The following is an 11939-nucleotide window of genomic DNA, read 5'->3' as shown; positions in this document are numbered from 1 at the left end:
GAGGGCTGACCAAAGGGACTGTAAAAATGGCACCTTCTTAGTCCACAAATCTGCTCGCTATGTGTAGTCAGTCAAATCTTTGTTTTTTCTCATTTTTGAAAGCATTTAAACTCATGCTTAAGTCCAACCCTATTCACTGCAGTATTTAAATGTGTGCTTAAATGCAATACTGAATAGGGGTGCTTTCCTAAATCAGGGCCCTACCCTAATTCTACTAGATGTTGTACATACAATTGTAAAATATAGAGACCTCTTTTTTCCTCTACATTCACATGCACCTGGAGAAATTCAAGATAATGTAAAATGGTATTCTGTTTAAATTCTGAGCCCCATTGCATAGTATCAGGGACTGTGCCTTTAAGGACTGAGCTTCCCAGACAGAGTCTGGGCAGGATTGAGTGAAGCTCCTGTAATGGACAGCCAGTTGGAACCACACACTGAATAAAGCAGAGCACTTGCAAGCACCTTAAGCACTGAGTGACCACAGAATATCACACATCGTATGTGCTTGCTACTGTGAGTAGATCCAATGACACCAATGGATCTACTTGTGGTGATGAGCACTACACCGGGTATAGAGTATCTGCAGGATTGGGCCCTACGTATCTAAACAGTGGTAATTGTGAGGCTGATCCTGTATATATTTATGTACATGAGTAACTTGTGAGTAACCTCATCGACTTCACAGTCTGAATGCTATTGCTGACATGCATAAGTCTTTGTAGGACCGAGCCTTACAATTTTGATGTAGCTCCATCTTTACTGAAGATGTAAATAAGGAAAACATATCAAATCAAACATAGGCTTTGTAAGTATAGATGAGACAGGACAGTCTGTGTTCAAAATTATTAACACAGCTATTGGTCTACACAGGGATGTGAAAAGAAATCGTAAAGCACGGGGATTGAAGCTGAAAGGACAAGCAGTCCTGATAACAATGAAAAATGCCAGACTTTCTAAAGCTCTAGCAGCACTGAATGTTTATTATTGTAAATGAACTGTACACTTTTCATCTTTTTTTATATCAAACTCATCAAAAGTGCTAAATCCGACCACTTTAATTTACAAAAAACTCACTTTTGTTTAAGCTATACTCATACCTCGTTATTTATGTTGGACAAATATAATTACAAATAGCGACCTACCTCTATTCAATAGTAAAACAAGTTTAATGTTACTGTTTTGTTTTTTGTTTTTTTTAAAAAAGTACCACCGATAACTCATTGGAACAAACCAAAATGACCTGCCATCCTCACATCAGCTTATTGAGCAATCACAGTTGTTTGTCCCTAGAACAACGTAAGTCAAAGGCAATCTACCACATGGGTTTTTTTTGTCATCTGTTCAAATGCTACAACTCCTCCCTTGGTCAGACCTCACAGTGAGTATTATTTTTAAGCAGGTTTCTGGCACATCAGATCAGGTTAAGTTATTTTCTTGATTGTTCACCGGGCTCCCTTTCCAATAGTATCTGAGTGTTGACTAATTCTCTTGACCGCAGTTATGACAAATTTGTTTTCTGTGAAGGAAAAAAAATAAAATCCACCTCTTTCCCCCCTCTGTCTTGGAAGAAATATCACTTTCTGTAAGTCTGTGAAATGACAGATACTAACAATTCCAAAGATGCTCCTAGAGTCTCTTAATCCAACCCTTTTTCACTCCAATCCAGTCAAAAACCTCCTGCAGTCTGACTTATCAATAAATAGTCAAATTGACTTACAAGGGAGCGCTCTTCTGTTCAATGTTTTCCTGGTAGTCTCTAACCAAACAAGCTTCTCTGATTCGCCACAAGCGCTGTCTGACTCTCACGCCTTTTGGCTTTCTTGTGCCGTTGCCTGATTTTCCAGCACAAGGCACTAGAAGCCAGCAAGAGGAGTCCAGATGACAAGAGGACCAGTCCAAACACTGAGATGATTGAGCCGTGGGAATTGAAGCTATACGCCACGGCGGTGACCACCACTCCAGCTATAAGAATGACCACGCCAAAGGGGATAGTGCAACGGTAACAGGACAGCTCCGCTCCTCCAGTTGCTGCAGTCAGCTGGCACTCACTGACCAAAGGGACAGTGGCTACCACACAGTCATTGTTATTGCTCTTCTCCATCGTTACGGGTTCAGGATACTTTGGAGCTCCCAGAATCTCTTTAATGGGCTCGTCTGTCATCTTGTGCTTCTGGACTTTCTAGGCAAATTCTTAGGCTAGACCAGGTTCTGCTGAATACGCCTTACACTGTGGAAAGAAGATGCAAGCATTCAGCTGACAAGTCTTTAACTATTACACACATTTAGGGTAGCACGGAAAGGTCCCAGTCCGGATCGGGGCCCAATTGTGATAGATGCTGCACAAACATAGCATCTTTGATTGTGCAAAGATATATGTCTGGGCTTAACTTTCAGCATGTGAGTATTTCCTCTTGATTGCAGTGGACTGGAGTTGATTTTAAATAGGGCTACCCCCAGGCCTGAAGTTAAGCACATGCATAAGTCTTTGAAGGAACTGAGCCACAGAGCTTGACAAATGCTTGCCCTGAAGGGTCTTGGGCCAAATCTTGTTTTCAGCTATATCTGTACAATCTAAAGTCAATAAGCTGGTGCTAAATCGGTGCGACTTCTTAGACTTCAGTGGAATTGGACCTGCTTATTGCTGTGGAGTTTGGCCCAGTGAGTTTGCTTGCTTGGCCTACTCTCTTCACCTTTTTAATATATAGGCATTGCTCATCACCACACCATCTACATTTACGCCCGGATCCTGGAAAGACTCGGGCACCCATTTAACTCTAAGCTTCTGAATAGTCCCACTGAGTTCAATGACGTTAGTCACCTACTTCAAGTTAGGCACATTAATAAGGCTTGGGGCATTAAAGGAAGGCGGAAGGTCTGATGCATTTTCACCCAAAATACATGAAGCATCGAGGCAGTTTAAAATAAAAATATAAACATAAACTAGGAAACAGTAATATAACAGCTTGATCCTGGGAGATTGAGTTTTTTATTTTTATAACAATTATCTGCTCTTCCTTCTATGATTTTATTTATACATATAAATAAAACCAGGAAGCTTTTTACAATAATAAATCTGATCTTTATTAACTGTTTATAAGTTATTAGATTCCACATCCTTCTTGCTTTTCTTGCATCTTTTTTCTCAATATATAAATAGCACGTCACTGACTCTAGATCAACGGATATCACCCATCAGTAGGGAACAGGTCAAATAAGCAATACTACGTATTTATTTAGTTTCATAACAGAGTGTTGCAACTTCCATAATTGTACTTAACTTGCATTCCTCCTGAGAGCCTTCTGTGAATTGGCTCTCGGAAATCATTTTATTACAGCTTCTTTGAAAGCAAATCATTACAATCATACAAAAGGGCCACGTTCTTCCCCCTTTACTCACACTGAGTAATAACTGAATAGCCCCACTGAGATAAGTAAGACTTTGCAGAATCAGGGCCTAAATGCAGACAGGAAGTCAGTAAGCAGTAATACCATCTGTCAATTTTTAATGGGAGTTGGGCATCCAAATCCCCAGGCGACACTGAAAATCTCAACCTAAATATATCTACAGAATAAACGCACAGTTTTGATCAAACCTATTTTGACAGTTCTAATATCTATTTCAATTTCCAGCCTTGAGTTGGAAGCAGAGTTTGAAGCTGTCCATGTAATGAATGAATAATTCAGAGAATAAATGTCTCATTTGATAGATCAAATATTTTACTTTTTGTTTTTATTTTTTTAAATGAACGAAAGTTACTCCTTTCCTTCAGGCTCTGCCACTCACGACAAGTAGAACTGCTTGTCTGAGTAATATTAAGTGTATGTGTAAACTGGTGCATGCTCAGGGCCTTATAAATATTTTAACTCATCTGGGATTTTCAAAAGAAAATAAGGGAATTAGGTGCCCAAATCTCATTGAATTTCAATGGCATTTGAGCACCTAACTCCTATAGGCTCAGTTGAAAATCCCAGGCTGTGGGCTCTCTGGAGCAGGAACTGCATTTGTTTTTCATCTGCATGGGACCTAGCACAACAAGGCTCTCATCTCATCCTTGCTCAGGGTTCCTAGTCACTATGGCCATGCAGTAATGTGCAAGGTGCCTAGCACTGTGGAATCAGTGCTGGGAAATACCAACGAGCACCTGGTTTATTTTAAACTATTCCAACTCCTCCGTCATCCAGACTCTCTCAACACCCCAGCCCCAAATCCCTGCTTATTTTGTATATTGACAGCTCACATTTCTCACCCACTGAGGCTGAGTCTGTCCCCTATTGGCATCGAACAATACGTTGTCTCTGAAGTTATGAGTTATTTAGAGAAAGGGGTTACTGTTGAACGTTTCTAAAAAAAAACAACTGCAAATGCACCTGTATCGGTGAAGGCTCATTCTATGCCATAATCTTGCAGCTTCAATACATCAGGCCTGGGATTGTCAAAGGGATTTAAGTTCCCATTGATTTTCAAACTCCCTTAGGCTTCTTTGAAAACTCCAGCCTAAAGCTGTTAAACTGGCCAATTGATCACTACAGCAGTCCTTAATGGGACACAGTCAGCTTGCCTGCAACTTAGCACACTTTAGCTAAGTGTCTACACTTGCAGCAAGGGGTGTGATTCCCTGCTCCCGTAGACATGCTCACACTAGCGCTCATTGAGCTAATGCGCTAAAAATAGGGTAGCCACCGTAGCATGGGCAGCAGCGAGCAGTGACACGGGCCAGCAGCCTCCTAATTACAAACCTGCCTGACCCCCATGGCTACGTACGTGAGGCTGCCGCTTGCCATGGATCCTGCTACTGTGGCTACATACTATTCATAGTGCACTAGCATGTACATATCACAGTCACATCCCCCAGCTTCAAGCACAGAAGTAGCCTTAAAGGACCCCAGAGATTGTGATGAATCTGGAGTCAGTGTGCTCCAATTAATTAATTGTATCGCATGTACTGAGGCATTTTCAGACCATAAACACCTGGTGTACACATGCCCCTTATTTGTTTAATGAACATGTAGTTTCAGGCCCTATGCCTGTCCCTGTGTGCCCCCTGCCAATTTTGTGGGTTAACAACCAGACTCGCCTGTTTCGATTACAACGTGTTTTCTTTCCTGAGGCCACGTGGCAAAACTTTACACGCACACCCCCCTGCCCTGCAGTGAGCAGGGCTTGGGCTGATCCCACTTGCCATCCATGGGCCTCCACACAGTCTTTCTGACCATTCAGGTGAATCTGACTCGACAACATCTGGGACGGTCAAAGGAGGCCATCGGCATTTGGTGCACACATCCCATTTGCTTTGAAGGGCAAGCTGAAGGAATGGAGAAACACCCACCTTTTCCTTTAATCTTGCTGTTCTGATTATCTTAGGCATTACTAAAAATTGCAAGCAAAAAGTCCTCTGTCTGATCCACTGTTGCTTTACCCTGTGAGCAGTGACTTACGCCCGTGTAAAGATGTGAAATGCTCCTGCGTCAGAATGGTGCCAGTGTATATTCAATATGTACCCATGTAAGTCACTACAGGAGGAGCAGGGCAATGGAGAACACGACTCGGAATGTTGTCTTTTAGCTTTGTTAGTGGGTCAAACCCTTTGTGTTATTTAGCTCCATTTCTGTCTTATTAAACTTCCCAGACATTATAAAAAGACATATTATTTACCACATCTCCCACAGTAATGATTTAGCACGTCTGGACTTGATCCATAGCCCACTGACAGCAGCAGGGAAGTTCCCATTCACTTCAAGAGGCTTTTGGATCAGGCCCATAATAAACTTGTTCATTTTCCAAAACATTCATTGTACCTCTCTTTTAAATGCCTGTTGCTGACTACCTAGCGTCCCTGTCCCTCTGCTCCCGTCCCAGTCTGTTATGTACATTCCTAATAAGCATTGTATCACCCTGGTGCATAGTATCAAACTTCACAAAGTCAGGACAAATATGCAGATTAAAAATATTATGGGAAGAAGCTAATTTGCCTGCCCAGTAAGCAATCTCTGTGTCAAACAACAAAAATGAACAATATGAAACATAAAATCCTCCCTAAAAAGTACCAAAATCACCTACAGCCTAACCCTGACCCCATCCAACTCTTTAGCAAAACTCCCATTGACTTCAAAGGGGCAGGATATGTTTCTACATGAGAGCATAAGTGCACAAATATTCATTTACAAAAATATGGTAAGCCACCTTGAGTTACTGGAACACAAATAAACTGAAACTGTTCCAAATGCATGTAGTAAACGTACACACTCCTGGAAAAGCAAGGACCAGATCCTCAGCCTGTGTAAACTGATGAAGATCAAGTGAAGTCAATCCTGATTGACATCACCTGGTCAACACACCCCGGGTTTATAAAGTAGGAACTTCTAGGAAGGGCACACTAACAATACCAACAGGATTGGGCCATTAGTTTGTTTTTAGTGAATACACATTTCTTTGTATTCAGTTTTTTTCCCAAGCAGCTATTTTCACTTGGGCAAAGGTGTCACATCAGTTATTCTATAGGAAAAGCTATTAAAGGGGTAGAGGAATGTTTTACTTTAGTATCCACTAATAAATGTAAGAGGAGATTTACTTAAAAGAGCTGAAAACAATATCCAGCTGTGTGCACCTACCATGTTCATCTGAAATCCATCACAGCAAATCACTTGGTAAGGGGCTGGGATGGGGGGGCAGGGGAGTCGGTTTTAAAAAGCCTCCTCTGTCACTCTGAGGTAAAGTCAGGCAGCAGAAAGAGCAGCTCCAGGCTTTGGGGTGCTAGTTGTTGCTGGATGATGAATTGGACATGATATGGCTCTAGCATGGAGGTTTCCTACAAGAACAGAGTTTGGGTAACATCAGCTCTTCAGAATAAGGCTCCTGCAAGGAAATAAGGGTCTGCTCTACACTGGCTTCTGAACAGGCTGGGGGACTTTTTACGACCCCTGCCTCTGCTCTTTAGTGCCTATTTCCTTGGTGACAGCAGCCTCTTGCTTTTGACCCTGGTATTTTTCCTCTGACAGCGTGTCACCTTCAGCGATGAGCATTGGAACTCAGGACATCCTTGTCCATTAAAGCCTCTGGCAAAAGAGCTCGAGGGGAGCTGGAGTGGAATCTGAATCTTTACTGCCCAATGTAACCCTTAAACCGATATCCATGATGAGGGGTTATCCCACTTAAAGACAGCTTAAAAGATAGAGTTCTGGATGCGACTCAGGCGATGTGGGTTCTAGACTCAGCTTTTCGGCTGGGTGACCTTGGGTATGTCACTTCACAGCTTGGTGCCTCAGTTTCCCTACATGTAAACTGTGGCTAGTGAGACTGACCTCCCTTTGTAAAGCGCTTTAAGCTCTACTGATAGTGCCCTGCTCTTATATAGGTTTATTACACTGAAAACTTCCCCTTTTATTCAGTAAACTGAATCCTATGTCCTAGGCTGATAAATACTGTTCCATTGTATTTAATATCAGGCTGTCATTTTCTTTTCTGAATCTTTTAAATAAGATTTCTAAGGGCTCAGAACCTAGAGCAGTTCAGTGGGACAGTTTTGAGAGCGGCAGAATGAGGGAAACTGTTATCGAGGGCAGTAACAGCTGTGAGATCACCAGGCAGCTGGGTTACCTCCCAAAACGGCAAAGATTTCTGTTATGAGGCTTATTCACCATTGCTTTTCTATAGGCATGGGAAGGTGGTAAAGTGTTAGGATCATTTTAACTCTGCAGCAGGGCCTTTGAGGATGGCAATGAATACATGGAATGATAAAACTGAAGTTGTTTTTAAATATCCCATAAATGTAAGTGTGCATTTACACAGATACCTTCTGTTATTCTCCAGATCCTTAAGATATTACACCCACGAATATCTAAAATACATTTAGCTTATGTCAGTGATCAGCTAAGAAGATCTCCTTTCTTATCCTTTTGAATAAGTTGTTGTGCCTGATGCCTAACAAAGTTACCAGCTGAACTTTAGACACTCCCCCTCCACCCATGAAACCTTTAACTAGGTATAGCATAGTCCTGCTGCAGGAGAAAGAAAGGAATATTCTGAATTAACTACCAACTGTGTACTTGAAGGTATTTTTAAAAACAGTTTTTGCCATCCACTGTATTCATTTTATAAGAAAGTCTATTCAAAAACCTCTAACTAAGATGTTTGTGCTAAACAAACCATGGTGCCTGTGGCATGCTTAGAAATAGATATGCTGTTCTGTGAGTGATTTGCATTTACCCTTGAATATGTTGCAGTGAAATAGCAGTGCCCCTCAGCAAACCTGAATCCACACAGCAAACTTATCTCCCATCAAAGTAGAAAAGTTGAGATGTGAAATCTATAAATCAAGTCTCATGTTCAAACTATGAAAGGTTCCAATGTGATGCTCTCTCAGGAGATCAGCTCCATGCCAAATACCATTGGAGAAGTGCAAATAGACGGAATGGGCCAGCTGCCACAGCCTTTGCACCTTTTTGCTTTTTATGCAATAGTGGAGGAAGGTGATTAAGACTTTTTGCATAGATGTTCTGGGCCTGATTGTTGTCCTGCACCTTCTGTAGTTCTTTGTAGTCACTCTGTGCTTACTCACAGGAGTAAGCCTGTAGGATCAGGACAAAAAAGGTAGCAGAGGTACATGTAATATACATGCAGGCTGCATCCCAGTGTGGACGGGGGTGCTGATATTGGTTGCTACACAAAATTCCTGTATGCAAGAATTACAAAAAGTTTATTCGCAAAAAGAAAAGGAGGACTTGTGGCACCTTAGAGACTAACCAATTTATTAGAGCATAAGCTTTCGTGAGCTACAGCTCACTTCTTCAGGTGAGCTGTAGCTCACGAAAGCTTATGCTCTAATAAATTGGTTAGTCTCTAAGGTGCCACAAGTCCTCCTTTTCTTTTTGCGAATACAGACTAACACGGCTGTTACTCTGAAAAAAGTTTATTGTAGTTTTTCATTTCTCAGCCATAATCTTAGGGGGCTAGGGATGGGGGAAGAATCTGCACTGTATGCGATTTAGCAATTGAAAATTTTTCAAGAGGGAGACTTTACAACATACCATGCACCCCTATGGTCCTGTAAACTAATAACCTGTCCTGTCTATAGTCAAATATAAGAGAGTGGGCATGACCAGGCACAAAACGGTGGTCATACACTCCCCTATGAGAGAAAAGAAGCAACTCTCTCCAAGTACAAGAGTATTGGTATCAGAAATTCATACATCACCTTAAAGTTAAGAAGGATATGTGCTACACATTGTACCTTTATGGGGGAAAGTCCTCCTGAATGTAACAAGGATTAAACCAACAGACATTGAATAGGGTTCTGTAGAAGTTACTCTACATCTAAACAACTCCAGGGTTTATTAGCGAACGAAATCCTTTTCTTGGGGTCGCTCCCCCCACCCCTGGCTTGACCAACCCCATAGAAGGTTACACCAGGTAGACACGTCCTCGATGAACCGCAGCTGACTGGATCAAACCCACCTCTCCCAAGTGGAGCGCGGTCGCTTACATTCGGGCGGACCTTCCTACCGGGCACGCCGCGGGTTTGTTCCAGCGGCGCTCCCAACAGTTGTGCCCAAGGAAAGAATTCCTGGACCTGCAGGACAGTGACCGCTCACCTGTACCGGCGCAGCAAAGACCCGCATCCCTCGTGATTCCCTTTACACCCAGAAAATCCCCCTCAACAGCGCCGCAGCTCTGGGTCCCATTCAACAAAGCGCACATGCTCCCGCTCCTCCAGGAACGCGCCTGAGCCAGCCGCGGGCTGGTGCACAAAACCCCGGCTCAGTACCCAGCGGGCGTGAACTTTGGGCCCGCAGATGCCGCTGGGTGCCCGGGCGGTCGGAGCCCAGAGCCTGGGCGCGCCGCTTACCTTCGCCTCGGCCGGAGTGGAACTGGGGCAGCCAGCCCCTCGCACCGCGCACACAGCGGAGGGGGGGGGGGGGGCGCACATCGCAGCGCAAGGGAGTGTAAGCAAAGTGCGGAGCCAGGCTGGAAGACCATTAAGGGACCGGGGGAAATTCGGCGGAAGGGAGCGTGGCTGGGAAGGGCTGAGCCGCTTTGGAGCAGGCGGGCGGGCCGGAGGTTTGGAAAGCTGCTTGGCTGGTTTCTTCTCTGGGGTCCGACTCTCCGCTGGGCAGGAGGGGAGCAGGCTCGGCCGTCCAGCCCCCAGCCTGGGCAAACGTGCCCCTGCGGAGATCCCAACCTGGCCCCTGGGTGCTCGGGTAACAGAAATAATAACAACAATACTCCCTCCTCATCCACCCACCCGCTCCAGCACGGAACCCCCCTTTCAGGTCCTCTGAAATGCACTCAAAGACCATGGTGATGGGCGCCCTATATGAACGTAGATCCAGCAAGTCTGGGGAAACAGGTGCATTTTACAGCAGCTCCGGATATCTGACAAACCCAAATCAAAACACACACACACACACACACACACACTCTCTTGTATGAAGTTTAATTGAAAAGTGGTGTAAGGCTCTGATCCAAGTGGCAGGACTGCTGAGGCAGTGCTGAGCCCTAGAGACTTCAGTGGGGCACGGAGGAGGGGGGGGTGTTTGGGGGGTGGGGGTCTGCTCAAGTGGAGTTCGTTGCAGGATCAGTGTCTTATGGTTGTTTAAAAGCTCTGCCGGAGCACAGTGCGCTTTGAAATCCAGAGGGGCTCCCAACTGGCTTCTACTTGCTCAAAAATCACGTTGGAAGGAATGCAGCTTGCATCAGGTTTAGAACGATGTTCTTAGTGCAATAAAGTTTGAGGCTGTTTATCAATCTTATTTAAAAACTTTTAAAGGGAATTTCTAGCCTTCAATCTGTCAGTCAATATAATATCAAGAATTTAGTTATTTTTAATCTTGTGGCTTCCTTTGTTTCCTTAGATATAAGCGGGAAATTTTGCCTTAAATGTTGGGGGAAGGGTCTGTTTGATTTTTGTGGTTAAGTTTAGCCACAGCTTACATTTAAAAGGCACTATTTAATCAATGCTTGATAGACCAGCAATGCACCGGAGGTATTTAATCAGTCTCTGTCGCTGAGAATGTACATGTACTTTTGACTCCCCTTTCTGGGGTGAAATCCTGAGCCCAGTGAAGTCAATGGAAATTTTGCCATTAATGTTTCTGGGGCCAGGATTTCACCCTCTTCCTGTTGTGTTAACTTCTTTCTGGTGGTGGAGATGCAATCCCTTAAATTATCCCACCATGGGTTGTGTCTCATTCAGTCAAAGTCAGGCCAGAGGTGTTCTGGAGAACTGCCACCAATTTATACAAGAAGTCTGCTATTTTCACCTTTTGTCCAGCACTCCTTTCTGATTCTTATGTTTGCAGCACCTTTCATCCACCCCAAAAGACAGGCCAGCTCCCTCAGAATGGAATCTAATGTAAGTGGAGCTTAGTGTATGAGACGTGGGGTGTATTTCACCCCAATGTTTTAGGCCAACGCTTTCATAGCCCTGTATGAATATATCACAAAGCAACGGTAGTTCTACCTAACCTTGTCACTGGTAGAATGCCTTGATGACGTGACTTCAGGACAGTCACTGGAGTCCTGGACAGACCTCAGGACCCCTGTCCTCTTCTCCAGATCTCAGGTATTTCATCCCATCACTCATCTCACCCGAGCTGTCTCTCTTTAGCAGAGCTGTCTGGTGTGAGCAAGATTTCCCCTGTAGCTTCTCCTCCCACCTACAGGGGACTACTTGGGTTGAGCAGGCAACCAAGGCTGCTTCCTCTTCCTCCATCCCCTTCTCCCAGCTTACTATCACAGTGAGTTAGAGATGGGGGAGAAGAAGATAGTAGACACTGTTTGCCCCACGCACTTTCTCTCATCACCCCCTTCGCTCATCATAGGGAGGGCTGATGGGAGTTCCATATGCTTATGAGGTAAAGAGAATTAAGACCTGAGGAGGGAACAACGGTAGATGGAGATGAGTGGGGAAAAAGGATCTAGGATGCAGAGATTTGGGGAA

The 11939-nt window shown here is 44.0% G+C and overlaps 1 protein-coding gene across 2 annotated transcripts; it reads right to left on the bottom strand.

Moving 5' to 3' along the window:
• Positions 1–988: 988 nt before the first annotated feature.
• On the bottom strand, positions 989–10194 carry TMEM100 (transmembrane protein 100). Of its 2 annotated transcripts, none has more exons than XM_073310605.2 (2): positions 9846–10194; positions 989–2230 (listed from the first exon to the last, which is right to left on the bottom strand). In XM_073310605.2, exon 2 carries the CDS (start codon positions 2162–2164, stop codon positions 1760–1762), a length of 405 nt encoding a protein of 134 aa, XP_073166706.1. In that variant the 5' UTR covers positions 2165–2230; positions 9846–10194; the 3' UTR covers positions 989–1759. The 2 variants fall into 2 exon arrangements, with proteins under 2 accessions (XP_073166706.1, XP_073166707.1); XM_073310606.1 differs by lacking the exon at positions 9846–10194 and adding an exon at positions 9592–9839.
• Positions 10195–11939: the final 1745 nt, after the last annotated feature.

This window comes from Lepidochelys kempii, chromosome 14 (assembly GCF_965140285.1).
Source record: "Lepidochelys kempii isolate rLepKem1 chromosome 14, rLepKem1.hap1, whole genome shotgun sequence".
Classification (NCBI taxonomy): domain Eukaryota; kingdom Metazoa; phylum Chordata; order Testudines; family Cheloniidae; genus Lepidochelys; species Lepidochelys kempii.
The sequence above is the reverse complement of the archived record's forward strand: the minus strand, read 5'-3'. Positions and strand labels throughout refer to the sequence as shown.

Bases quoted from the DNA above. Each gene is read 5' to 3' on its own strand.
- TMEM100 (XM_073310605.2), bottom strand. From the start codon at position 2,164: ATGACAGACGAGCCCATTAAAGAGATTCTGGGAGCTCCAAAGTATCCT.